We start from the raw sequence: 24284 nt of genomic DNA on the forward strand, positions 1-24284 counted from the left end.
CCACCGCGACAGCCCCACTGTCCCCGTCCCGACAGCACCACTGCTGCCATCCCCACCGCGACAGCCCCACTGTCCCCATCTCGACAGCACCACTGCTGCCATCCCCACCGCGACGGCCAGCCCCACTGTCCCCACCGCTACAGCCTCACTGTCCCCACCGCCCCAGCCCCACTGCTGCCACCTGCACTGTCCCCACCCCGACAGCCCCAGAACCCCCAGCCCTACCATTCCTTTTCCCTACAGCCCCCGTCCCCACAACCCACAACCTCCATCCCCACTGTCTCCATCCCTACAGACCCCACCCCTGCAGCCTCCATTCCCACTGTCACCATCCTCACAGCCCCCAGCCCCACTGTCCCCATCCCCACAGCCCCTGTTCCTACAGCCCACAGCCCTACTGGCCAATGGCCTCCAAAGGCAGGGGCTCAGAGCCAGGAGTGTCCTGAGTCCTCCACAACTGAGCACACACTGAGCTCTGGGGAAACACCCTGGGGTCCCCGGGGTCTGTGCTACCACCTCAGATTGGGGAACAAAGGGCCAACTGTGTCCTGGCACAGGGCCACACCCCCCCAGCATGGAGAAGGATGACAGTGGGGACAAAGGCACAGCCCGCCTGGGGCAGCTGGATCTGAGGGGCAGAAGGGTGGGGGGCACTGCATGGGGGCTTCCCAAACACCTGCTCTGCCTGGGAATGGCTGGGGGGGCTGAACCGTGTGGGTGTCCCCTGTCCCCCTACCCAGCAGGCACACACAGGTACTACCTGGACAGCAATAAATTTATTAAGTATTCAAAAAAAATAATAAGACACAAACCAGTAAAAAACGAAAAGGGGGGAGGTAGGAAGGGGGGCGAGGGGCCGAGCCGGCTCAGGGGGGACCGGGGTCAGGAGACACTGAGGGGATGGCGGGGAGCAGCACCGGGGGCTGCAGCAGCACGAAGCCGGGGGGCCGCGGGCAGTGCCGGGGGCGGCGGGCGTCACTTGGCGCCCTGCGCCTCCGACTCCTCCTCGTCGTCCTCGTACATCTCGCCCTCCTCCTCGGCCGTGGCGTCCTGGTACTGCTGGTACTCGGACACCAGGTCGTTCATGTTGCTCTCGGCCTCGGTGAACTCCATCTCGTCCATGCCCTCGCCCGTGTACCAGTGCAGGAAGGCCTTGCGGCGGAACATGGCCGTGAACTGCTCCGAGATGCGCTTGAAGAGCTCCTGGATGGCCGTGCTGTTGCCGATGAAGGTGGAGGACATCTTCAGCCCCCGCGGCGGGATGTCGCACACGGCCACCTTGACATTGTTGGGGATCCACTCCACGAAGTAGGAGCTGTTCTTGCTCTGGATGGCCAGCATCTGTTCATCCACCTCCTTCATGGACATGCGGCCACGGAAGACGGTGGCCACGGTGAGGTAGCGGCCGTGGCGGGGGTCGCACGCCGCCATCATGTTCTTGGCGTCGAACATCTGCTGGGTGAGCTCGGGCACGGTGAGGGCGCGGTACTGCTGGCTGCCCCGGGCCGTCAGCGGGGCGAAGCCGGGCATGAAGAAGTGCAGCCGCGGGAAGGGCACCATGTTGACGGCCAGCTTGCGCAGGTCGGCGTTGAGCTGCCCGGGGAAGCGCAGGGAGGTGGTGACGCCGCTCATGGTGGCCGACACCAGGTGGTTGAGGTCGCCGTAGGTGGGGGTGGCCAGCTTGAGGGTGCGGAAGCAGATGTCGTAGAGCGCCTCGTTGTCGATGCAGTAGGTCTCGTCCGTGTTCTCCACCAGCTGGTGGATGGACAGCGTGGCGTTGTAGGGCTCCACCACCGTGTCCGACACCTTGGGCGACGGCACCACGCTGAAGGTGTTCATGATGCGGTCGGGATACTCCTCGCGCACCTTGGAGATGAGCAGCGTGCCCATGCCCGAGCCGGTGCCCCCGCCCAGCGAGTGGGTCAGCTGGAAGCCCTGCAGGCAGTCGCAGTTCTCGCACTCCTTGCGCACCACGTCCAGCACCGAGTCCACCAGCTCGGCGCCCTCCGTGTAGTGCCCCTTGGCCCAGTTGTTGCCGGCACCGCTCTGCCCTGGGAAGAGAACAGAGGCTCCGATGGCCGCCGGCCCCCCACGCCCACGGCCCGAGGGCACCGGCAGAGGATCGGGGCCGGCCCAGCCGCTGCCGCCGGCAGCACCGGCAGATCTGACGCCGGGGCGGGGTGGGAAGCAGGAACTGCAGAGGTTTGGCGGCGAGCCGGAGGTGCCGGCCCCGCGGCGCGGGAGGGGTGTGCCCGCCCAGGGCCCCGGGGACGGCGACCGGCCGGGCGGGTCCGAGGGCGCTGGGGCTCGGGGGAACATCGGGGGACCCCTCCCTCCCCGGGGACCTACCAAAGATGAAGTTGTCGGGGCGGAAGAGGTGGCCGAAGGCACCCGAGCGCACGCTGTCCATCGTCCCCGGCTCCAGGTCCACCAGGATGGCGCGAGGCACGTACTTGTGAGCTGAGAGAGACCCCGTGATGGGAGCGGACCTGCAGCTGTCCCCCATCCCGCCCCAGAGGTGTTCCCAGCACCCTGCAGGTTCTACGGGGCTGGTGCACAGGTCATGTCCCCCCAAATCCCAGGGGCTCCTGGTGTGGTGCGTGTCTCGTTACCCCCAAACAATGGGGGTCACATGGGGTGGGTGCAATGTCTGCCCCCATTCCCCGTGGGCTGGGGGATGTTGGTGGTTTGTCCCTCCCTCACCACAGGATCCTACAGGGGGAGCACAGGTGTCCCTCTGTCCACAAACCCCAGGGTCCCGCGGGGTGGGTGTATGTGTGTCCCCCTCCCACACCACAGTGTCCCACTGGGGAGATACATGTGTCATGCCCCCACCCAAACTACAGGATCCCATGAATTTGGGGGCACAGGTGCCCCTGTCCCCCCACAGGACGGGGTCTGAGGGGTGGGTGCACATGTCTGCCCTCCCGGGGTCCAACAGGGCTGGGTGCAGGTGTTGTGTGTGACCCCTCCCAAACCGCAGGGTCCCGTGGAACTGGGTGTGCACCGACCATTTCCCCCTGCCCCAAACGAAACGGTCCCACGGGGTGGGTGCACCTGCCTGCCCACCCCACACCTCCAAGGGTGGGTCTGTCTGTCTGTCTGCCCCCCTGCCCCCCCACGCAGCCCCAGCTCCTCCTGCACTGTGGGGTCACACCGGGGCCCCTCCCAGCTCAGAGTGGGGGTGCCGGGCTGCCCTGCCGGGGGGGTTCTGAGGGGGGGGTCGCTTACAAGAGGCCTCATTGTAGTAGACGCTGATGCGCTCAAGCTGCAGGTCCGAGTCCCCCACGTAGTTGCCGCTGGGGTCGATGCCGTGCTCGTCGCTGATCACCTCCCAGAACTGGGGAGGACGGGGAGCTCAGAGGGGCGGGAGGCACTGGAACACCCCCAGCCCCTGGGCGAGGCACGGGCACCGGGATCCTCCCATCCCTCGGCAGGGCTGGGTGGGGCAGGAGGCACCGGGACTCCCCAAACACTGAAATCCTCGGGCGGGGACAGGCGGGGGGCACCGGGACACCCCAAACACTGAAATCCCCGGGCGGGGACAGGCGGGGGGCACCGGGACTCCCCAAACCGCTGGGCAGGTTCCGGCGGGGCGGCGGGCACCGGGATCCCCAAACACCCAAAATCCCGAGCAGGGAGGGGGTATCGGGACTCCTCAAAGCCCGGGACGAGGCTCGGCGGAGCGGGGACACGGGGATCCCCCGAACACCCAAAATTCCGAGCAGGGCGGGGAGCACGGCAAAAGCCGAGCGAGTCTCAGCAGGGCGGGGGGCACCGGGACCCCCAAACGCCGAGCGGGGCTGGGCAGGGCGGGGGGCACCGGGACCCCGGGCGGGGCTCGGCGGGCGCTGTCCGCGGTTCTGACGGACAAAGGCGGGGGCGGGGGGCGCGGGGGGGGCGGGGCGCTTTGTCCTCCCGGTGCGGCGGCGGTGGGGGAGGGGAGCGGCTCTGCCTTTGTCCGCCGCCCGGCTCCGCCGCGGCGGGCGGGGCGGGGCGGCGCCGCCGTTACCTTGGCGCCGATCTGGTTGCCGCATTGCCCCGCCTGGATGTGGACGATCTCCCTCATGGTGCGGCCTGGCCGGAGCGGAGCGGGACGGGACGGGAGCGGGCTGGGGCCGGGAGCGGAGCGGCACCGGAGCGGAGCGGCACCGGGAGCGCGGGGGGCGGCGCGGCCAACGCCGCATCCTTTATAGGCTCCCGCCGCCGCACCGGGCCGGCCGCTGACGTCACCGCCCGCCGCAGCCAATCAGCGGCCGCCGCCGCAGCGCCGCAACAGCCCTGCGGCACCGGCACCGCCCGCCACGCCCCGCCCGGCCCCGCCCACGGCCACGCCCCGCCGCGGCGGAACCGGGACCCGGCACGGGCGGGGGGCACGGCCCGGGGGGCGCCCCCGGCACCCGCGGGGAGCGGGGACACCCCGGGACCCTTGCGGGCAGCCTGGGACCGCCCGGCGGCGGCGGCGGGAGCATCCCGGGGCGGCGGCGGCGGCGGGGCGGGGGGACACGCAGGGGACACCCCTCCTAACAGTGTCCCGGAACGGGAGGGGTAGGGACGGGGTACGGGAGGGCCACCCTGGGGGTCCCGGTCGGCGGTCGACCCCGCGGGAACGGGCGCGGTGCCGGTGCCGGTGACGAGGTGGGCGGCGGCGGGCGCGGCCCGAGAACAAAGGCGACGGTGATGGGCCCTTTGTCCGGGGGCGGCCGGGACCACCCCCCGCCTAGGGTCGGCCTCCCGCCGCCCAGTCGGTCCTTCCCGCTTCCCGCCGGGACCAAGTGACCCGTGACCGACCGGCGGGACCGGGAGGGACCTCTCCCCTCGGGGCTCCCCGGGGCCGCCCGATGCCAGCCACAGCGTCACTGCAAAGAGCCTTTATTGGGAACCGCGAGTCCCTCGCCCGGACCGGGCGCCCCGCGGCTCGTCCCGTCCGTCCGTGAGTCCATCCGTCTGTCCGTTTCAGGGCGGGGGTGGCCGTGCCGGTACCGTGTCCCGCTGCCTACCAGGAGCACGTCACCACCTCCCGCAGCGTCCGCCGGAGCTCCTGGCTCCGGAAGGCGTAGATGAGGGGGTCAATCACCGAGTTACAGATGATGAGGATGAGGAAGAGGTTGAAGTAGCTGAAGAAGCAGGTGCAGAAGGGGTTGGTGGGACAGGTGACGATGAGGATGAGGTGGAAGAAGAAGGGCCCCCAGCAGATGAAGAAGACGCCCAGGAGGATGGTGAGGGTGACGGCGCCCTTCAGGCTGCCGCCACGATGAGCGGTGGGCGGCTTCTGCTGGCTGGAGATGCTGTGCAGGTGGTGGCGGGCCAGGGCGAACATGTGGATGTAGAGCACCAGCATGAGGACCAGCATGAAGAGGAAGAAGCCGATGAGGCAGAGGAGGACGGTGTTGCTGCGGTAGTAGGCGATCAGGACGGCGCTGGACACGGTGCTGGCCAGCCAGACGCTGGCCATGGTGACCACGGCGCGCTGCAGGGTCATGATGCTGTGGTAGCGCAGGGCGTAGAAGATGGTGATGTAGCGGTCCACGGCGATGACCCCCAGGAAGGAGAGGGACGAGACCACGGAGCTGCAGATGAGCGTGTCGATGACGCTGTCCATGTGGCGGACGACGCTGGGGCGCATCACCAGCAGCCCGTGCTCCAGCAGCAGCATGAAGAGCATCTCCGCCAGGTTGCTGATGCTCACCAGCATGTCCGACACCGCCAGGCAGCAGATGAAGTAGTAGGTGGGCGAGTGCAGGTTCCTGTTCTTCAGGATGGCGGCCACCACCAGCAGGTTCTCCACCAGGCTCACCAGCCCCAGCGCCAGGAACAGCTCGCTGGGGATGTCCAGCCCCTGGCACCAGCCGCCGCCGGCCCCGACCGTGGCGTTGCTGTGGTTGCCCTCGCTGGCATTCGAGGGCTCGCGCAGCAGACGCAGGGGGGCCAGCGTCGACATGAGCCCCTCCTCAGCCCCGGGGCCCCCCGCGGCACCCGCACAGCCCCCGAGCCCCCGTCGTGCCCCGCCAGTTCTCCCGCGGCGCCCGGCGGCGAGGCCCAGGGGATGCCGAGGAATTGGGGCCGGGAGGCCCGGGCCGTGCCGGGGGTGCCGTGCGCCCGCCGGGACCCTCGGGCGCGGCTCTCTGTGCCAGCGCTGCCCGGCGTCCCACGCCGCCGGCCCAGGGTGCAGGGGAAGAAAGGGCCCTTTCTCTGCCCCACTTTAAAGCGGCTCCCGCAGCTCCTCCTCCGAGGAGGGTGGGCACCTGCGTGAGGGAGGCACCCTGGCAGCGAGGGGGCCGCTGCCGAGGCCAGGGCTGAGAGACCCCCAGGGTGGCCCTGGGGACCTCGATTGCTCGGGATCACCGTGTGCCCAGGGGTCTCAAAGGCCCTGGGGTGCTCCATGTACCCCTGGGGTCATGCACCTTGGGGTGCTGCCATCGGGGTCCTCTGTGCCCTGGGGGACTGTGCACCTTAGGGTCCCCATGTGTCCTGAGGCCCTGTGTCTGCTGGGGGGGACTCCTGAACCCTGGGGGTCTGCATATCTTGAGGGGTCCCCAAGGCCTGTGTGTCCTACGGGGGTCAATGTGCCTCGTGGGACTCGCGTCTTGGGGGGCCCCACCTGCTGTGGGGGTCACCCACACCCCCTGAGCTATCCATGCGCCTCGGGGACCCCTGCAGGACCCTCTGCACGGCCCGATGCAGGCTGTCCCACGCACCGGCACTGGGAGGGTCCCATTCCCACGGCCCCAGGGGAGATGCTGTACAGCGGGGCGGGCACGGGACGCGATAGGGATCGAGCAGGGCACGGTTAAATGGGACACGGCAGGCGCGGCGCCGCGGGGAGGCTGCGGGGACAGGGCCCAGCTGACCATCATGTGCCTTGGGTCCGTGTTGATGCCTGGAGCCGCGGGCTGCCAAAGAGCCATTCACAGCTCCGCGGGCAGGCCGCTCCCACGGGTGCCCGCTTCCGCTGGGGAGCCCTTCCCTCCGGCAGGGATGGGAACGGCTCAGCTGCCACACCGGGCATGGGGGCCCAGGGATGGAAATGGCTCAGTTGCCATGCTGGGCATGGGGGGCCAGTGCACACACCGGGCATGGGGGCCCAGGGATGGAAATGGCTCAGTTGCCATGCTGGGCATGGGGGGCCAGTGCACACACCGGGCATGGGGGCCCAGGGATGGAAATGGCTCAGTTGCCATGCTGGGCATGGGGGGCCAGTGCACACACCGGGCATGGGGGCCCAGGGATGGACACGGCTCAGCTGCCACACCGGGCATGGGGGCCAGGCTGCCCCAGTGCCAAATTACGGAGCTGGGATCCCATGGGATTTGGATGTACCGGTGGGGAATGGAGCCAGGCTGGGCTGGCTTGAGACTCAGGGTCTGCACACCCAGCCCAGCTACATCCCCCAGGGAGGTAATACAGCAGGAACAGGGATTTATTCCATGTATTCACCATTACTCAGCAAAAAAGGGAAAAAAGCTTTACGGGAACAAGGATGACTTAAGGTTTGACTGTGGCTCGCCTCGCTCCGTGCTCTAGGTGAAGGAATAAAGGAGAGACAAACAAAGAAGGGGGGAAAGATTTCTTCTCCAAACATAAATAAAAGGCTGAAAAAGCTGCTCCTTGCACAATTCTAGTGGCACACGGGAATCTCAGACCTTTGGAAGGTTCAGTGTAGTGAGGGTACAGAGTATTTTGTGGAGGGAAGGAAGCTCCAGGCTACGGGAAGCACAAAGAAGCAGAAGAGGGTAGTAAAAGCCCTCTGGGAATTAAGGACAAGAGGCAGGAGAACAGGGAGGGGAATAGGATGGAAATTGTGTGTAGAGGAGGCCAGAAGGGGACTAAGCTGCCATGGGGACAAGGGACAGCTGCTGTTGATTAGCTCGGACATGCTCAGACCGCCCTTGTCCCCTGTTGAGAGAGGAGCCCTGGACAAGGCCCACGGCTGTCAGCCCCCCCCCCCCGGATGGAAGCCACGCCATGGGTGCAGCCCCCTCCCCAGAAGAGCCCATTGCCACGGCCAGTCCGTTTGTGTGACTTTATTGGAGTGCGACACAAAGGGGTGACAGAGAGGCCCTGGGCAGGCAGGGACAGCCCGGCTCAGTCCCAGTCGCCGTCGCCCTCGGGATTGTCCTCGCGGGGCGGCTCCTGGAACTGGATGTTGGCCAGCATGTCCCTCATGGCCGCCATCAGCCGGTTCACCCCCTGGTTGAGGTCCTGCGCCGCCCCGGCCTCGTCGTCCCCGTCGTGCCGCACGTCCCCCTGCGAGAGCAGCGCGGTGGTGGCAGGGACAGGGACAGGGATGGCGCAGGGCCAAAGCGGCAGCAGGCTGCTGCCAGCAGTGGCTCCTGGAGCAGGAGCACCATGGGGGAACGCTGCACCCAAATCCCAGCCTGCACTCACCTGCAAATTAAAATTTGGCAACAGCGAGCGGAAGAAGAGGGATAAAGTGCTTTCGTTGGAGGGATGGCTCGTCCTGGAAGACACAAGTGGCACCATGGTGAAGGTACAGCCCAGTTTGTGAGTCCTCACTGGGATGTGGGTGGTGCTGGGAGAACCATGGTGCAGCTGGAACCAGCCCTGAGGGAGGGAACTGGGGAGTTCCAATGGGACTCTGAATCCAGGCAACTCTGAGAAGCAACTCTGAGCAAACCAGTCACCAAGAGCACAACCAAGGCCAGGTTGGAAGGGCCTTGGAGCAGCCTGGTCTACTGGAAAGTGTCCCTGCCCATAGCAGGGGGTAGAATGAGATGAGCTTTAAGGTCTTTTGAACCCAAACCATTCCAGGAGTCCATGATCCTACCAGCTCTGCTCTGAGTGAATTGGTGTGGAACACACACATGGCCCCACCCCAACACCAGGACTGGCTGCATTTAAATTTCCATTTACTCCAAACCCTCCCAGTCAGCCACGACCTGGGTTTTCCCTGGCTTTTGCCCTATGGCTGGCAATGGCCACTGGTGACCACCATGGGAAGCAGCAGGACCAGTCCAGCCTGTAGCTGTGCCTGCCTGGAGCACCACAGCCCTTCCTCTGCCATGGAGGAGATGCCAGCCCCGAGTGCCCAGCCTGGCCTGGGGCTGAGGGCATGCAGGGAACACGGCTGGATGTGCCAGAGCAGGAGCTGGTACCTTTCTGGGCGGGTGTAGGAAACAATGGAATCCAGAGGAGGGAGGGGGTCAAACCCCATCACTGGCTGGGAGGTCACCTCCTGCAGGGAGAGGAGAAAGGAGGGATGAAGGAGAAATGAAGGAATGAAGGCTGCATCCAGCAGCAGCAAACATGGGCACCCACAGAAGCCGTGAGTGACAGGGGTTAGGATGGGCCCAGCAGGGACACAGGTGCCACCACAGCCCCTGTGGCCCATCAGGCCCTCACCAGGGGCAGGGCTGCCGTGGCCTCCTTCATCTCCGAGAGGATGATGTGCCGGTAGATGTTCCTGGGAGCGCTCTGGTACCGGATCTTCCTCCTGAGACAGGGAGGGGACAGAGCAGTGAGCCTGAGCAGGCACATTCCCATTTCTGCTGCTCCAGGCGCAGCGTCAGCAGCTTCCCTGGCTCTGGGGGACAAGGCCATATTGGATGGAGCTGGCTTAGAGGGTGCCAAAGGGGGTGGGAGCTGCTGAGCTCTGGAGAAAGAGCAGAGAGCTCAGGAATGAGCAGGTTGACCTTGGTTTAGGACACCTGACAGCCCTCTCCTGTTTCTCAGCACTGTTCCTAAGCTCTCACCTGCCCTGTGTGGCCATCCCTGCCCTTCCAGGCCACCCCTCCACCCTCTCCAGGATGTTTGGAGGGTACAGGTGACAGCAAAGCCTGGGGAAGGCAGTGCAGGACATGCAGCACAGGTTCAGCTCTACATTCCCATTTGTGAAAAGCACGGAAGAGCCACTGCCTTCCTGGTGCCATGCTGTGACCTTGGCATCAGAGCAGCAGCTGTGGGGCTCTGAGCCTGTCCCAGACACTGGAACTGCTGCTGCCCAGCCAGACCCTCTGTCCCCCTCTGTCCCTGGCACAGGAACCCGGCACCCTCTGTGCTCACTTGTGCTCGGCCTCCTGCACCAGCGCGTTCCGGGCGTCCACCATGCGCAGAACCTCGTGGACGTGGGGCTCCAGCCAGGCCATGACAGCCGGGTCCTTCCACAGGGCGTGTGTCCTGCCCACGTACAGGGACGTCAGCTGGTTCAGGGCGGGCGACTGGCTGTGGGACAGGGCTGTTACTCACGGCACCCTCCTCCTCCTCCTGCTCCTCACGGGACGGCCAGGGCCCAGCTCTGCGCTGCCCTTTGGCGTGGGAACATCAGAGGCAGGCTCCCGCCTGGACACTGCCATCCACCTCCACCAGAACTTCTGCCTCCATCTATTTTTAGGCTAAGCAGAGCCATGAAATGAGGGAACGCTGCCCTGGCCTGAGGGAGAGCCTTCGCACGCTGAGGAAGACCACGTGTCCGGGAAGGCAGACTGGTTGGAGACAGCCTGCCCTGGGAGGACACACGCGTGTCACCTCCCTCCCTGCACACACCAACAGGCTTGGGCTGAACTCCTGACCCGTCCACCTTGAGCTGAGGTGGGTCTGTCAGCCCCATCCAGAGGCCATTATGGAAATCCATTATCAAAAGGATTATCAAATGAGGCATTACCAAATGAGCCTGCTCAGGGAACCCAAACAAGCTCTGCATTAGCTGTCTGAGCATGCAAGATCCCCGCCGCCGGCAAAATCGATCCCTTCCCCTCGCTGAGAACATCTCCAGGCCTTACCTGATCTGGGCATTCAGCCCAAAGAAGGGGTGGGAGGCGACCCTGGCATCGGGCTGCACGCTGCAGTGATCCAACAGCGGCATCAGAACTGCAACACAAAGGCAGAGAACTCGTCTGGCAAGGGGCAGTGTGGGGTGGGGTCACCCTCTGGGGCACCAACAAGGACACAAGGAGGGGTGAGGACACTGCTGGTCCCTGTGCTCTCAAGGGCATTATTTCAGTCACCCCAACAAACAGCCTAAAAGATGTTTCCAGCCCCCACAAACTGAATCTCTGTTGGAGAGCTGGTTCTTCCTGCTGCACACACCCTCCCGTGGGCCTGAGGGCTGTGTGCTCCTTTCATGGACAGCAGCACCCACAGGATGAAAGGGAGAGTGATGGGCACCCATGGGGAGAGCACATCCCAAACAGAGCTGTGCCTCGGAGGGAGAGCCAAGGAGACTGGCTTGTCCTTGCTCCGGGCAGCCCCGGGGAGGTGAGACATCTCCCTGCTCCAACATTCCAGCTCTCACCCTCCCCCAGCCTGCTCACCCCGACCACTCTGCTGGAGGAGCGTCAGCTGCTCTGGGGAGGGTGGGCAGAATCATGGAACCATAGAACTGAGAGGCTGGAAAAACCTCCAAGATCACTGATCCCAACTATTCCCACAGCACTGCCAAGACCACCCCAAATCCACGTCCTGAGGTGCCATGTCCATAGTCCCTGCAGGACTGGGGACTCCACCACTGCCCTGGGCAGCTGTGCCAGGGCTGGGTAACACTTCTGCGGAAGGAATTGTTCCAAATACCAAACTGAGGCTGTTCCCTCTTTTTCTGTCCCTGTTCCCTGGGAGCAGAGCCTGACCCCTCTGGCTGCCCTCTCCTGTCAGGGAGTTGTGCAGGGCCAGAGGGACCCCCTGAGCCTCCTTTTCTCCAGGCTGAGCCCTCCAGCAGTCTCAGCAGCTCCTGATACTCCAGCCCCTTCTGCAGCTCTGTTCCCTTTCCCAGACAGGCTCCAGCCCCTCGGTGTCTGTGCTGGGCTGAGGAGCCCAGAGCTGCTCTCTCCCCACCGCACTGGGCACAGGCACTGCCGTTCTGCCCGATGCTTCTGCTCTGATTCAGGGCTGCCTCCCCAAAGGCCCCTGGCAAATTCCTGCCGGGAATGCAGCCCTGCCTGCCGGGAACGCGGCTGTCCCAGGAGGACAGTGACAAAGCCCTCGCCCAGGATGGCCTCACCAGAGGGGACAGACTCACCGCTTGGGAACATGATGAGCGCGAGCTGGATGAGCCGGGCCGCTCGCTCCCGGGCCTGGCCCCGCTCCAGCTCCGGGCGCTCTTCCTGCTGGCTCAGGAGGAAATAGGCCAGTGGCACCGAGAAGGCAAAATTGGGCAGCTGGAACAGATTCCGGTGACTCTGCAGGATCAGGGACACAGAGGGACCGAGAAGTGATGCTGACAGCAGAGCTGGCTGTGCGGGGCTGGGGCTCTGCCTGCTGGGGCTAAGTGAGCTCCCAGCCGCTGGCTCTGTGCCCCCACAGCTGAGTGAGCAATTCTGAGCTCTCACAACTATCTGCAGGACACAAGGATGACAGGAACCAGCAGCCCAGCCTTTATGGATCATTCCAATGCTGCTGGGCTGTGAGATCCCCTGCAAAGGGCTCACCTGGTGGGGAGCAGCCCAGGCAGCCAGGCCCTCACCTGCTGGCCACTCACCTCCCACTCCTGGAAAAGGCGGGTCAGGAAGGAGTATTCCCGGGCCCGCAGGGACAGGAAGTCGATCAGCAGCAGCACACAGAGAGGGTCATCCTCAGGATCAAGGCTTGGGAGCAGGGGGAGAGAACAAGCTCAGTGTCACAACAGCTGAGAGAGCTGCCCTGATTTCTGAGCCAAACAGCCTCTCCCAGTGACATCCAGTGACTCAGCAAGTGGAGAGAACAGGAACACATCCTGCATGGCCAGCAGGATGACAGAGTGGTGCTCTGTGTCCCTATGGAGGGGACAGTCCCCTGCCACCACCCAGGAGGACAATCAGTGGCCACAAACTGAGTGGGCTGAAGGCACTGCCACACTTCGCTGTGCTGAGCCTCCAAACTCAGTCTGGCAGTCACAGGAGAGCCAGGGCCCCTCCTCACCCATCACCTCTCCACGGGCACCAGCACATCCCAGCACAGATCCATGCAGCTCTAAGGGGGGGAATGAGCCCATACCAAGCCCAGGAGCAGCAGAACCTGTCTGGGGCGACTGTCCCCCCCAAACCCAGACACTCCACCCTCAGTGGAGGCACCCACCTCAGGATGAGCTTGCAGAACTCCAGGGCTGTGCGGGGACAGCCCCTCTTCTCCAGGAACATCAGGTGCTTGAAGAGAGCCAGGAAGAAAGCCCTGCATGGGGAACAGCAGCAGGACTTAGAGGCCAGATGTGGAAAGAAGTAGTTTGTGCCACTCAAAATAGGGGACACAGTCACCAAGAGCTCCACACCCCCAAGCATCACATTGTAGTGTGGCATGGAGTGCCACGGACCCCCCCATGCTCCCATCTGTTGTTTTTGTTATCTTTTTTGTGCAAGAATGGGGACAGAAAACTCACAACGGGCTCTGGAGACTGGGACCAAGACAAGCAAATCCCCCAAGTCCACATCCTGTCTTGTCCCAGGGGTGTGGGGACAGGGACACAGAGTGGGGAAGCCCAACACCTGAACACAGGTCACTGATGGCACAAAGTGTGTCAGCCAGAGGGGCAGAAATGTGAGCACCCTCCAGGTACAGCAGTTTGGGAGAGATGGCTTGGGTCAGCTGACTGGAAAATTCCCAGAATAAAGTCACCTTTCCCAGCAGCTGCAGAGCTGGAGTTACATAAAGATCCAGGCTGGGAGGAGTGTGAGTGCTGGGGGTGATGGCTGGAAGCACACAGCAAGGATTTCTGTGACCATTTTGGGCCGAGGGGTACTAATGGCATGAGGAGGATATGACAGGGAGGGACAGTTCCTACTGCAGGAGGGAATCCCTTGGGAAAAGGGACGCTTTGTGCACGTCCAGAAGCTTCCATGCACCAGCTGCCTGTGCTCCAGCACCATCCCAGGAGCCCCCAGCAGACAGGGACACTCAGGGGTGTCCCTGGGTGAGCAGCAGTGTGGATCAGGGTGGCTGTGGCCAAAGGGGCTCCAGCTGAGCCCCCTGGTGCCCAGCCAGCCCCGCTCACCTGTTCTCTGGGCGCCGGTAGTCCAGCCTGCAGGTGCCGCTGGTGAGGCTGAACACGGGGTGGAAGGCGCACTCCAGGCTGTACAGTGCCCGCTCTGGGGACAGCAAGGGCAGTGTCAGGGACAGGACAGGGACACCAGCCCAGCTCAGCACTGCTCAGCACTCCCTTCAGCCCCAAAGAGAGGAAACCAGCTCGTTCCCAGCCCAGCCGGGCACAAAGACACTTCACACAACGTGGTGGCAACAGGTACCAGGGCAGTGAGCACCTCCACGTGGGATCACACTCTGGGTGGGACAAGGAACCATTCTGGGATTGAGGTTGGTCCAGGAAAAGCCAAGCTCCTGCCCTCTGTGCCCCTGCCAGGGAAGGACTGACAGCAGCACTTCTGCTCCTCACCTGACGCTTACCTATGAGATCCCGGGCCATCTCCTGGTCCTCCTGCATGCGGCACACGTCGCTGAGCTGCAGCAGGGAGTCCACGTGGTAGGGGTTCATCTGGAGCAGCAGCTGCACAAGAGCACGGCAAACACTCTGTGTCACTAGCAGGGATTTGGTCACTGACCCAGGGACCTGCCAGCAGCCAGCTGTGTGACACACAGTGCCAAGAGCTCCCTAACCCCACCCTGCCACATCCACCCGAGCTGGAAGGGCACAGGGAGCTCTGTCCCCGCCACGTGCAGGATGGGAGCCCTCAAAGGCAGCCTCCCCTGGGCAGCTCCCTCCCAGCTTCTCCAGCAGAGCCCATGCCAGGCCTTTGCTCATCTTCTCTGTCCTCCTCCAGATGTCTCCCAGCTCCTCCACTTCCTTGGAAAGGAGACAACGAGATGCAGGCACTGTTACAGGTTTGGGGCTTTTCATCTATCCCTCAACAGTTCTGAGCATTTGATCAGGTTTTGCATTCTCTGGAAATTGAGAGGACATTTGGACACATCTATTACAAATCCAGGAATCAGCAGTAGTAATGGATAATAATAATAATAAATAAATATCTACTTCCAGGCTTCAGAAGAGAAGTTTAATCTAAAAACTCTCTCAATTCACTAATTATATTATAAATAAGCTTTTCTCAAGTACCTAAAACCTCAGTTCAGTAAAAAATACTGAAGCTACAAATCTTCTCACAGTTTAGTTTGGGGATTTTTTTTTTCTCCTAAAACTGAAAAAATAAAGGTTCCAAAGCTCCAAAAGTTTCCATCTGCAGGGTGGGGACCAGTGGGACCACCAACAGCACAAAGACTGGATGTTCCAGGCTGGCCCAGCCCAGCCTGGAGCCACTTGCCTGATGCTTAACCTCTTCCTTAAGGGGCAAAACTCTTAAGCTCCTTCCCAGTCCACTTTTGGGGGGACATGGAGCTCTGTGATGGGAAAAAGCCAAGAAAACCTACCAGCAAGTGTAGAAAAATCACTCACTGAACAAGAGGCTCCCCAAAAGTGATGTTTTATGTGCTGCAACGACAGCAGCAAGGCAGAGCTGGGCTCCAGCAATGCCAGGACTGTGGTGACCATGGACAAACTGTCTGGAACTGCCAAACCCATCTGTTAGATCTTACCCTTGGCAGAAAAGAGGAAGACTTCAAGCTGTACAAATGTCCTCAAATATAGCCCGACCCCCTAAGAGGGTCAGAGCATCCAGATTAAAACACCATGGAAAGCCTCTCCTGTGTGAGGGACTGAGCTTGAGCTGTCCTTGGGACACTCACTGCTGCACAGGAATTACTCTGGCTCACTTAATCCAAATCCCTCAATCCAGGCAGAACTGCTGAGCTGGAGAGAGCCCCACGGCCCTGAGCCGAGGGTGGGAAAGCAGAAGGAAGTTAACTTTATTTAGCAGACAATGGGCTCTTTAAAGAACATCTCCAGGGCATGTATCCCAGCTCATGTGGCCAGACCTTTCAGAGAAACATCCCTCAGTTATGGTTTAGTTGGGTGCAGAGCAATTTTGCTGTTGCTTATCACTCCAAACTATAAATGTTACCATACAGCTTAATGAGCTCGGACACGCATGAAGGACTCCCCACACAAAAGGCTGTTTTGCTGAAATACCAAGAAAAGACACATTTTTCATCCTTGCAGGAGTTTATAAATAGCACAGCTGTTAGTTTGGATTGCCAGCTCACCAAGGGTTTATACAATATTCCTCCTTTCCCAGCTAGGAGCTGAGACAAGGGGGCTTTGTTCCCCCCCTTGCAGCCAAAGGGACAGTTCCTGTGGGCTCCTCTCTCAGAAGGTGACCTGGCACGTGCTTGGCACAGCCACCAAGGCTCAGCCACCAGACCTCCTCTGCACCAGGGAGGTCACTGCTTAACCAGGTGACAGCCCAGCTCAGCACTCAGTGCTGCCTCACCCCACACAGAGGGACACGGGGATCTGCTCTCCAAACAAGTCCTAACAGCCCAAACAAGCCTGGAAATAAATAATCCAAGGCTCTGCAGAGGGACCTGGACAGGATGGATCAAGGGGATGAGGCCAGAGGGATGAAGGACAACATGGTGGCATGCTGGGTCCTGCTTGTGGGTCACACCAACCCCGTGAATGAAACAGGCTGGGGGAGAAGTGGCTGGGAAAGGACATGGGGTGCAAGAGACAGGGGATGGACAGGATCCCAGGTGGGCACATGGCCTGTGTCAGCCAGGTGTGGCCACAGCACCAGGGCACTGCCCATCCCCTGTGCTGGCACTGCTGGGGCACTTCCAGCCCTGGGGTCAGTTCTGGGCCCCTCACCCCAACACAAACATCAGGGGGATGGAGCATGTCCAGGGAAGGGCAATGGAGCTGGAAAAGGGTCTGGAGCAGAAGAAACAGCAGAGGGAGCTGGGAAAGGGGCTCAGCCTGGAGAAAAGGAGGCTCAGGGGAACCTTCTGGCTCCGCACAACTCCTGACAGGAGGGGACAGCCAGTGGGGTGGGCTCTGCTCCCAGGGAACAGGGACAGGACAAGAGGGAACAGCTTCAAGCTGTGGCAGAGGACATTCAGGTTGAACATTTGGAACAATTCCCTCCCCAGAAGTGTTGTCCAGCCCTGGCCCCAGTCTGCCCAGAGCAGGGGTGAATTCCCCATCCTTGGAGGGGTTTAAAAGCTGTGTAGATGTGGCACCTGGGGACATGGGGTGGCCTTGGCAGTGCTGGGGGAACAGCTGGCTCAGAGCCTTTCCAACCCAAAGGATCCCACTGGAATGCAGCAGCCCAGCCTCCCAGGGAAAGGGGCTGCAGGAGCCCAGGAGGGAAGAGCAGGACCAAGGCAACGTACCACGATGTTGTTGGGGTCCATGGACTCCACAGCGTCCAGGAACTTGAACTGCACCTGCTGGTACTCACGGTGGTGCTCGAAGGTGAAGTGCTGCACCCCCCTCCGCGTGTCCAGCAGCTGCATGCTGATACCTGCAGGGAGCAGGGGACACCTGGCTACCCCAGAGACCCTCCTCTGCTCTCCCACACCATCACTGGGCCCACAGACACACGTGGTTTTGGAAACTCCCAGAGAATTTCACTCTTTCCCCCACCCGTGAGTCCAAGTCAAACCCACCCAAAAAGCCCAGGCTGCTCATTCTCCCCAGGGATACTTCTCATTATCCACCAATTCTGCTGCTAAGATGGGAGCACCCACGCCCTGCTACCTCCAAAAGAAGGGGAAACAAACCCAAATCTTGAGGTACAATTCCACAGAGCTCTCTGCTGAGGCAGGAGGTGTATTCCACCAGCTGAGGAGCAGGTCCCTCTTAGATTGCACGCCTTGAGCAGCACCCATGTCACATGGGCAGGGGCTAAGGGGGCAGCAGGCAGCCCCAAAGAGGGCAGCAGGCAGCCCCAAGGCCTCACCTGTCTTGCTGTAGCGTGGCCAGGTGTTCTTGGGAGCTGTGAGCCACATGCTGCGCACGTACTGCCGCTGCCGCTGCCTGGGCCTGGGGAGGGAACACACAGCTCACAGCCTCTCTGCACTCACAGCAGGAGAGTGAAACCATGTTAAAGGGAAAAATGAGGTCCTATTTCGTCCCCACAGAGAGTTACACAGAGCTGTGCCCAGAGCTCAACGTTTGCCTCCAAGACACAGCACACACCTGTGCTCAGGCTCTGCCTGGTGTGCACCATCCAGGCCAGCCAGTGCCTGCAGCAGCTCCACTTCCAGAGCTCCTCTCCCTGTTCTTATCCCTGCCAAACCCTCAGCTGCCTCTGTGCAGCTCCCCAGGTCCAATGAGGAGAGCCCCACATCCCTCTGACTCGTTTCTCTTCCCAGCAGGGCCTTCAAATATCCACTGGATTAGTTTAAGCTGTACTCAAAAATGCAGAATTTATTGGCTGAGGAGCAATTCTGGATCAAGGCTACTCCGAGGGAGGCACACCTCCTCAGAAAGGGATCACAGACCATCCTGAGGTGGAAAGACCCACACAGATTATTAAATCCAACTCCTGGCCCTGCACAGGACAATCCCAAGGAAGTGCAGTTTCCTCCTCAAGCACCAAATGCTCCTCCACAGAGTCTCTCCCTCCTTCAGCTCAGACCATTCTTGGTTTTCCAAGCAGCTCATGGAAGTGGGGATTTTGTGGATGACAGTGAGCACAGTGCAGTGGATAAATGCAGAGACATCACACCCAGAGAGCAACAGGCTCCCTGGTCCCCTGGACACAAGGGGCATGAGATGCTGAAAGTGTTCAGGGTTCACTTTCTGCCCAGAGGCTCTGGAACTGCACCAAGGAATGAATGGTGGAGAAACACACAAAATCTATGTGCCTGCACTCTGTGAACTTGAGTGAAAGGACTTTCAAGGTGGTTTGGAAAAAAATTAGGGGAAAGGAGCAAAAGAAAAAGCAAATGCCAGTAAAAGCCTGGAGAAGTCTTTCCCCACCTTGTACATATCACTGAAAATATTTCTCTGCCCCAATAAGCAACTATTAAATGAGTAACACACCCTGAGCCTGGGATTACCTGCCCAGGTGTGGCACTGGGGACTCCATGAGCCCTGCCAAGGGCAGGATAGACACACCTCCTCAGATTTGGAAAGGGTTAACACCAAATTCTGGACTAACCTCTGGTCCCCGAGCACAGCACGAGCCCCAAAGTATCTCTTCAACTCATTCTCTGGATTCAAGTTTCTGAGAAGGTGGAAAGAAGAAAGAAAAGCTCCATCAGTTTAACAGTGCCACACTCAAGTCTCTCCATCAGCACCCAGCATCCCAAAGTGTCTCTGGAAAGCCCCCAAACTGTCCCACACTCCCCACTGATCAGACACAGTGTGGAGAAAGGAGACTGAAACTGCCAGCACTGGAAGGGAAAGCCCTGCTCCAGGACAGGTTTCCTTCCTGCCCTGCTGCAGAGCTGGGGAGTTCTGCTGCTGCCCTCTCCAGGGCAGCTGGAGCCTTGGCTGGGATGTTCCTGGGAACAGCCAGGGCTCGGGAGCACAAATGAATCCCATGGCAAGCTCCACACACCAGGGCTACTGGCACCTCTGCAGAGGTTCTGAGGCTGGAAGGTCCCTCTGGAGACTAACTTGGTCCTGCCACCACTGCAAGCAGGCCTGGCATCAGGGAATCCCCATCAGAACCAAACACAGCTCCCAGAGGAGCAGAGACGTGCACAACCATCCCAACCCTTTCAATCACGGTGTGGAGCTCCTGGCCTGGTCACACTGGGAGGGTCCCAGCTCTGTTCCTCAGGGAGCAGCTGTCCCTCAGACCAGGCAGGGCTGGGAGGGAGGGAGGCAGCAGTCCCTGTGCCCCACAGCTGTCCCTCAGAGCAGGAGGGAGGCAGCAGTACCTGTGCCCCACAGCTGTCCCATAGAGCAGTCCCTGTGCCCCACAGCTGTCCCTCAGAGCAGTCCCTGTGCCCCACAGCTGTCCCTCAGAGCAGGAGGGAGGCAGCAGTACCTGTGCTCCACGTAGAGCAGGGGCCGGCTGTCGGTGCTGACCCCGCCCGGGCTCTGCGGGGCCAGCCGGGGGTCCTCGATCCTCTCCAGAAGGCTCTCGATGTCCTCCAGGTCGTTGTCCTCCTTCAGAAAGGCAAAGCCAAGGCCTCTGTCACAGGCTGAGTCACAGCAGCCTGCAGGTCACCCAGCACAGATCACACCCAGCTGCCTCCCTGGGTCAGGGGCTGGGGCTCCTCAGAGAATCCCAGAGAGGTTTAGGTTGGAAGGGACCCTAAAGCTCATCTCATTCTTGTTCCATGGCAGGGACACCTTCAACTGTCCCAGGCTGCTCCCAGCCCTGTCCAGCCTGGCCTTGGGCACTGCCAGGGATCCAGGGGCAGCCACAGCTGCTCTGGGCACCTGTGCCAGGGCATCACCATTCTCCTCACAGGGAAGAATTTCCTCCCAGCATCCCATCTAACCCTGCCCTCTGATAGTGGGAAGACATTTCCCCTTGTCCGGGCACTCCAGGCCCTTGTCCAAAGACATTTAAACATTTAAATAACCAGCCTTCACCCTCTACTGTCCACAGAAACACCAAGTTACTGCTATGAGCCCCATGACAAGGTCTCAAACACCCAGATGACTTTATTCCAAGTCTCCCATTCCCCATTTTTCAACCACCCCAGGAATCCATCCAGGTGCTCACATCCAACAGTTATACAACACTTGAACCCTGATTTCCCTCCATTTTCCCCCAACAAACAACAAGTGACACATTTCTTACGTGCCTGTTGCACATCCTCCTCATGATGTCCATGGGTGGAACACAGAATTCCATTCAGGACACGCAAGCAGCACTGCCAGGCTGCCTTTTCAAGCTAAATTTAGCCCCTGTGTGTGGAGTGTACACAGGAAAGGGATAATGTGCTCTGCATGGAAGCGCTGAACAGAGGCTGTATTTATTATCCCTCACTGGTCTGGGTGTCCCCCCAGCCTCCAGCTGGCACATGTCCCCTGCTGCTCAGTATTGCTGGATTGGGAAAGGAAACAGCTCTCCAAGAGGGTTCTCCACCTCAGAAACTCACCCTGAGTGGCATTCCCAGGGAGGAGGGATCAGCATCCCTGCTGTCATGGCTTAGCCCTTCACTCCAGAGTCCAGTGGCTCAGGATGCTGACCAAAGACTCTCCCTGGAGTGAACAGGGAGGTTGGACTCCACCATCTGGGAGCTCTTTTCCAACCTTAAGGATTCTGTAATTCTGTGCACAGTTCAGACCCAAACCTCAGCAGGAAACCAGCTCCCACCTGACCCTCACTCCTACTGAATGAAGGAGATCAATGACTTTAATCCATCTGCTATTTCCAGCTCTGGGGTCCCCAACACTGGTCTCCCTACCCATGGAGGGGGATGGAATGAGATGAGCTCTAAGGTCCCTTCCAATCTAAAGCATTCCAGGATTCCACGATCCTAAAGAGGCCTCTTTAACTTTAAATTTTGAAACTGCTTTTTTTGCCTTGACTCTCTCCTACAGTCCCCTCAGAATTCCCACTTTGCCAGCCCCACTGGAGGAACCAGCCTGGCCCCTGACTCAGAGCGCACACACAGACATACCACAGTCTCTCCTGTTGAATTTTTCTTGGTTTTCTTTTTCTTTTTTTTCTTCCGTGGCTTGTTACTCGCTGCCAGCTGCAAAGACAAAGGGAAGAGCTGTCAGCATTCCCAGGGGTCCCAGCTTCAGGGGAAGAAGAGCATTTCCCACAGGGATCAGCACACTGAGGGTCCTTAAATGAAACCAAAATTCACCCTTTAGTGTTTGTTAGCGGGTGGAAATAAAGACACATGGAGAAAATGGAGGAAAGCACCAAAGATTCACAAAGGGTCAAACCTCAGCTGACTTTCACATCAATATCTGAGGCTATGAAATCAGGAGAGAAACAAGTTTAGCTGTGCCAGGTGTGGAGGAAATGCTTCAGCCTCTCTCAGTGCCCAGGATAAGCTGCATTTCTGCTTTTCCAGGGTGCAGGACAGTTCCCAATTTCAGTCCCACTTCCACAGAAACCAACACCTCACAAAGGTCCCAGTGCCAGAGTTCCTCTCCCCACAGATGCGGCTGCTCCAGCTCAGGGTGCTGGGGGCACTCCCTAACCTGCCTGGCACAGCTGGCAAGCACATTTCCAGGGTCTGGCAGGTAACTCAGCAAGGGACCACAGCATCATGGAATGGTTTGGGGTGGAAGTGACCTCAAAGTTTACCCAGTTCCTACCCCCTGAGGAAGCAGGGATACCTTCCACTAGACCAGGCTGCTCCCAGCCCTGTCCTGGCTCTACCCAGGAGCAGCAGCTGCCTGCCCAGGGCTGCCATGTCCTACCTGGAGCTCTGGGAGCAGCCACAGGTGTGTCCTGCAGTGCTGGCACAGCCAACTCACCAGGTCAGGACCCCTGGAGCCACTGCTCACACAGGGACACAGTGCCCAGAGCACCCACAGCCCCTGGGCTGGCAGAGGCACAGCTGGACTGCACACAGAGAGTGGACTTTGCTCCCCTGCCACCCAAACCAGGGACACAACCCCCAAATGCACAGCAAACAAGTGAGACCAGGGGCCAAGCCCCTTTGCTCCCCCAACCCTCTTCTCTGGTGAGATCTGGGCAGGCCTTGCCATGGGAAATTGTTAATTAAATGCCTCTTTCCTTACAGAATCCTGCAAGGAGACACTTCTGGGCTGGTACAGACCACGGGAGGAATCCTGACATCCAATGACAACAAATCACTACGGGCAAGAAGAGGTTCAGTATCCAGCTGACACTGCCTGAATTCCCCACATCCCCTGCTCCAAAACAAATACCTCCTGAGACCACTCCTCCCTGGCTGCCCTCAGTGCTCACGTGGACACAGCACAAGGTGGACACAGCACAACCTTCCTGGGGTGCCTCCTCTCTCTCTGCAGCGGGAGAACCCCTCTGGGTCCCCACACAAACCCAGCCCCAGCACCAGCGTGCCCACCCTCCCCAGATGTCAGTTCCCAGGTTGCAGTGCCTGTCCCTGGCAGCAGTTACCGTTCTGTCTGGCTGCTCAGCCTCCTGGCCCTCTCTCTGTCCATCCCCGTGTGTCTCTGAAGGTGTCACAGCCCCGTCCTGGCTCCTGTCCCTGCTGCCCTGGGGGCTCCCTCCTGCCGGCTCCTGCTCGCTCAGCCGCTCCTCTCCGGCCGCCGCCTCATCCTCCGACTCCTCAGCTGGGATCTGCAAACACAGGGACGAGCTGCAGGGACAGAGCTCCCCAGGGATCTGTTCCAGCCCTCCTCCTGCACACAGATGGAGGTCTGGACACCCCTCATGTCCAGCGTGTCACCCAGGGGCTGCCCGGACAGTGCCACGCACGTGGAGAGGGGCACAGGACCCCCATGGTGTGTCTGTCCCCTCACACAACGGACTCTGCTCTGCCCTGGGAGAGCTTCCACACCCAGCCTGGCCCATGCTCACACAGCCAGGCCTCGGGGAGGGACAGGGAATGGCTGGGGCTGGAGGAGGTGTCTGGAGAGCAGGATGGGGCTCTGTCACCCCAAGGACCCAGCAGGGCCCATCTGACATCCAGCACTGGGAGCCTGCAGTGCTGGGAAGGTGGCAGGGATGTTCCTAAAAACATTTTCACCAGTGCAGCTCTGACAGCATCCAAACCCAGCCCTCCCAGGCCTCTCTCCCATCTCCTCCCAGTTCAGCCCCAGTTGCTGCCCCCCACCCTTTCCACCCACCACCCAGACCCATCGCTGCCACCCCAACCACTGACCCCAAACCACTGTCACCCCTGCCACACACACTGCCACCCCTGCCACCTCCACTGTGAGCCCCCCTCAGCCACTGCCCCCCTGTTCCCCCCAGTGACCCCCAAAGCCCATCAGCCTCTGCCCCCAGGTTAGTGTCACTCCAGCCACCCCCAGTGACTGTCACCTCAGCTGTCCCCAGGTAAGTGTCCCCAGCAATGTCCCCGACTGCGCACCCAGCTGTCACCCCCAGTCACTGTCCCCCGAGTCCCCGCCATCCCGGTCCCCGCCATCCCGGTCCCTGTCTCCGCAGCTGTCCCCACCCGCTGCACCCCGGGCTCCCGGGCTTTGCCCTCCCTCACCAGCTCGAAGCGGTTGCTGACGGCGGCGCGGGGCGGCCCGCGGGGCCGGTTCCCGGGGGCTGGCGGCGGTCCCCCTTCCCGGGCGCGCTCCGGGCCGGGGTCGGTGTCGAGGCCGAGCTCGCCCAGCCCCGGCCCCTCCTGGCCCCGCTGCTCCCCCCGCAGCCGCCTCAGGGCCCGGCGCGACATCGCCCCCGCCCGCTGCGCGCCTGCGCCCGCACCGCGCCTGCGCGCCCGCCCCGCGCCGGGCCCGCCCACTCACACCGGGCGCAGCCATTGGCTGATGCTAAGCAGGCCACGCCCCCTGTGCGCCGCGATGTCCGTGGCGCTCCGGGCGTGAAATGTGTCCCGGGGCGGGGAACCGGGAACCGGAACACAGGAACCGGGGCACGGGTGGGTACCGGCGCACAGGCTGGGCT

The 24284-nt window shown here is 61.2% G+C and overlaps 2 protein-coding genes across 2 annotated transcripts; both read right to left on the reverse strand.

The window, feature by feature from the left end:
* Positions 1 to 757: 757 nt before the first annotated feature.
* Positions 758 to 5941, reverse strand: TUBB3 (tubulin beta 3 class III). The gene is made up of 5 exons (XM_054269585.1): positions 5001 to 5941; positions 4013 to 4223; positions 3232 to 3340; positions 2350 to 2460; positions 758 to 2051 (listed from the first exon to the last, which is right to left on the reverse strand). Exons 1-5 carry the CDS (start codon positions 5939 to 5941, stop codon positions 976 to 978), a joined length of 2448 nt encoding a protein of 815 aa, XP_054125560.1. The 3' UTR covers positions 758 to 975.
* Positions 5942 to 8009: 2068 nt separating this feature from the next.
* Positions 8010 to 24054, reverse strand: TCF25 (transcription factor 25). Its single transcript, XM_054296118.1, has 18 exons — positions 23869 to 24054; positions 22806 to 22988; positions 21364 to 21438; positions 19773 to 19894; positions 18936 to 19001; positions 17730 to 17812; positions 17161 to 17291; positions 14323 to 14422; positions 13916 to 14009; positions 13006 to 13098; positions 12431 to 12536; positions 11972 to 12131; positions 10740 to 10827; positions 10024 to 10182; positions 9364 to 9454; positions 9117 to 9196; positions 8389 to 8461; positions 8010 to 8247 (listed from the first exon to the last, which is right to left on the reverse strand). The coding sequence occupies exons 1-18, from the start codon at positions 24052 to 24054 to the stop codon at positions 8086 to 8088; spliced, it is 2052 nt and encodes a 683-aa protein (XP_054152093.1). The 3' UTR covers positions 8010 to 8085.
* Positions 24055 to 24284: the final 230 nt, after the last annotated feature.

The sequence above is a fragment of the Melozone crissalis genome, unplaced genomic scaffold (assembly GCF_028551555.1).
Source record: "Melozone crissalis strain CALT ecotype California unplaced genomic scaffold, PUWL_Pcris_2 ptg000007l_1, whole genome shotgun sequence".
Taxonomy (NCBI): domain Eukaryota; kingdom Metazoa; phylum Chordata; class Aves; order Passeriformes; family Passerellidae; genus Melozone; species Melozone crissalis.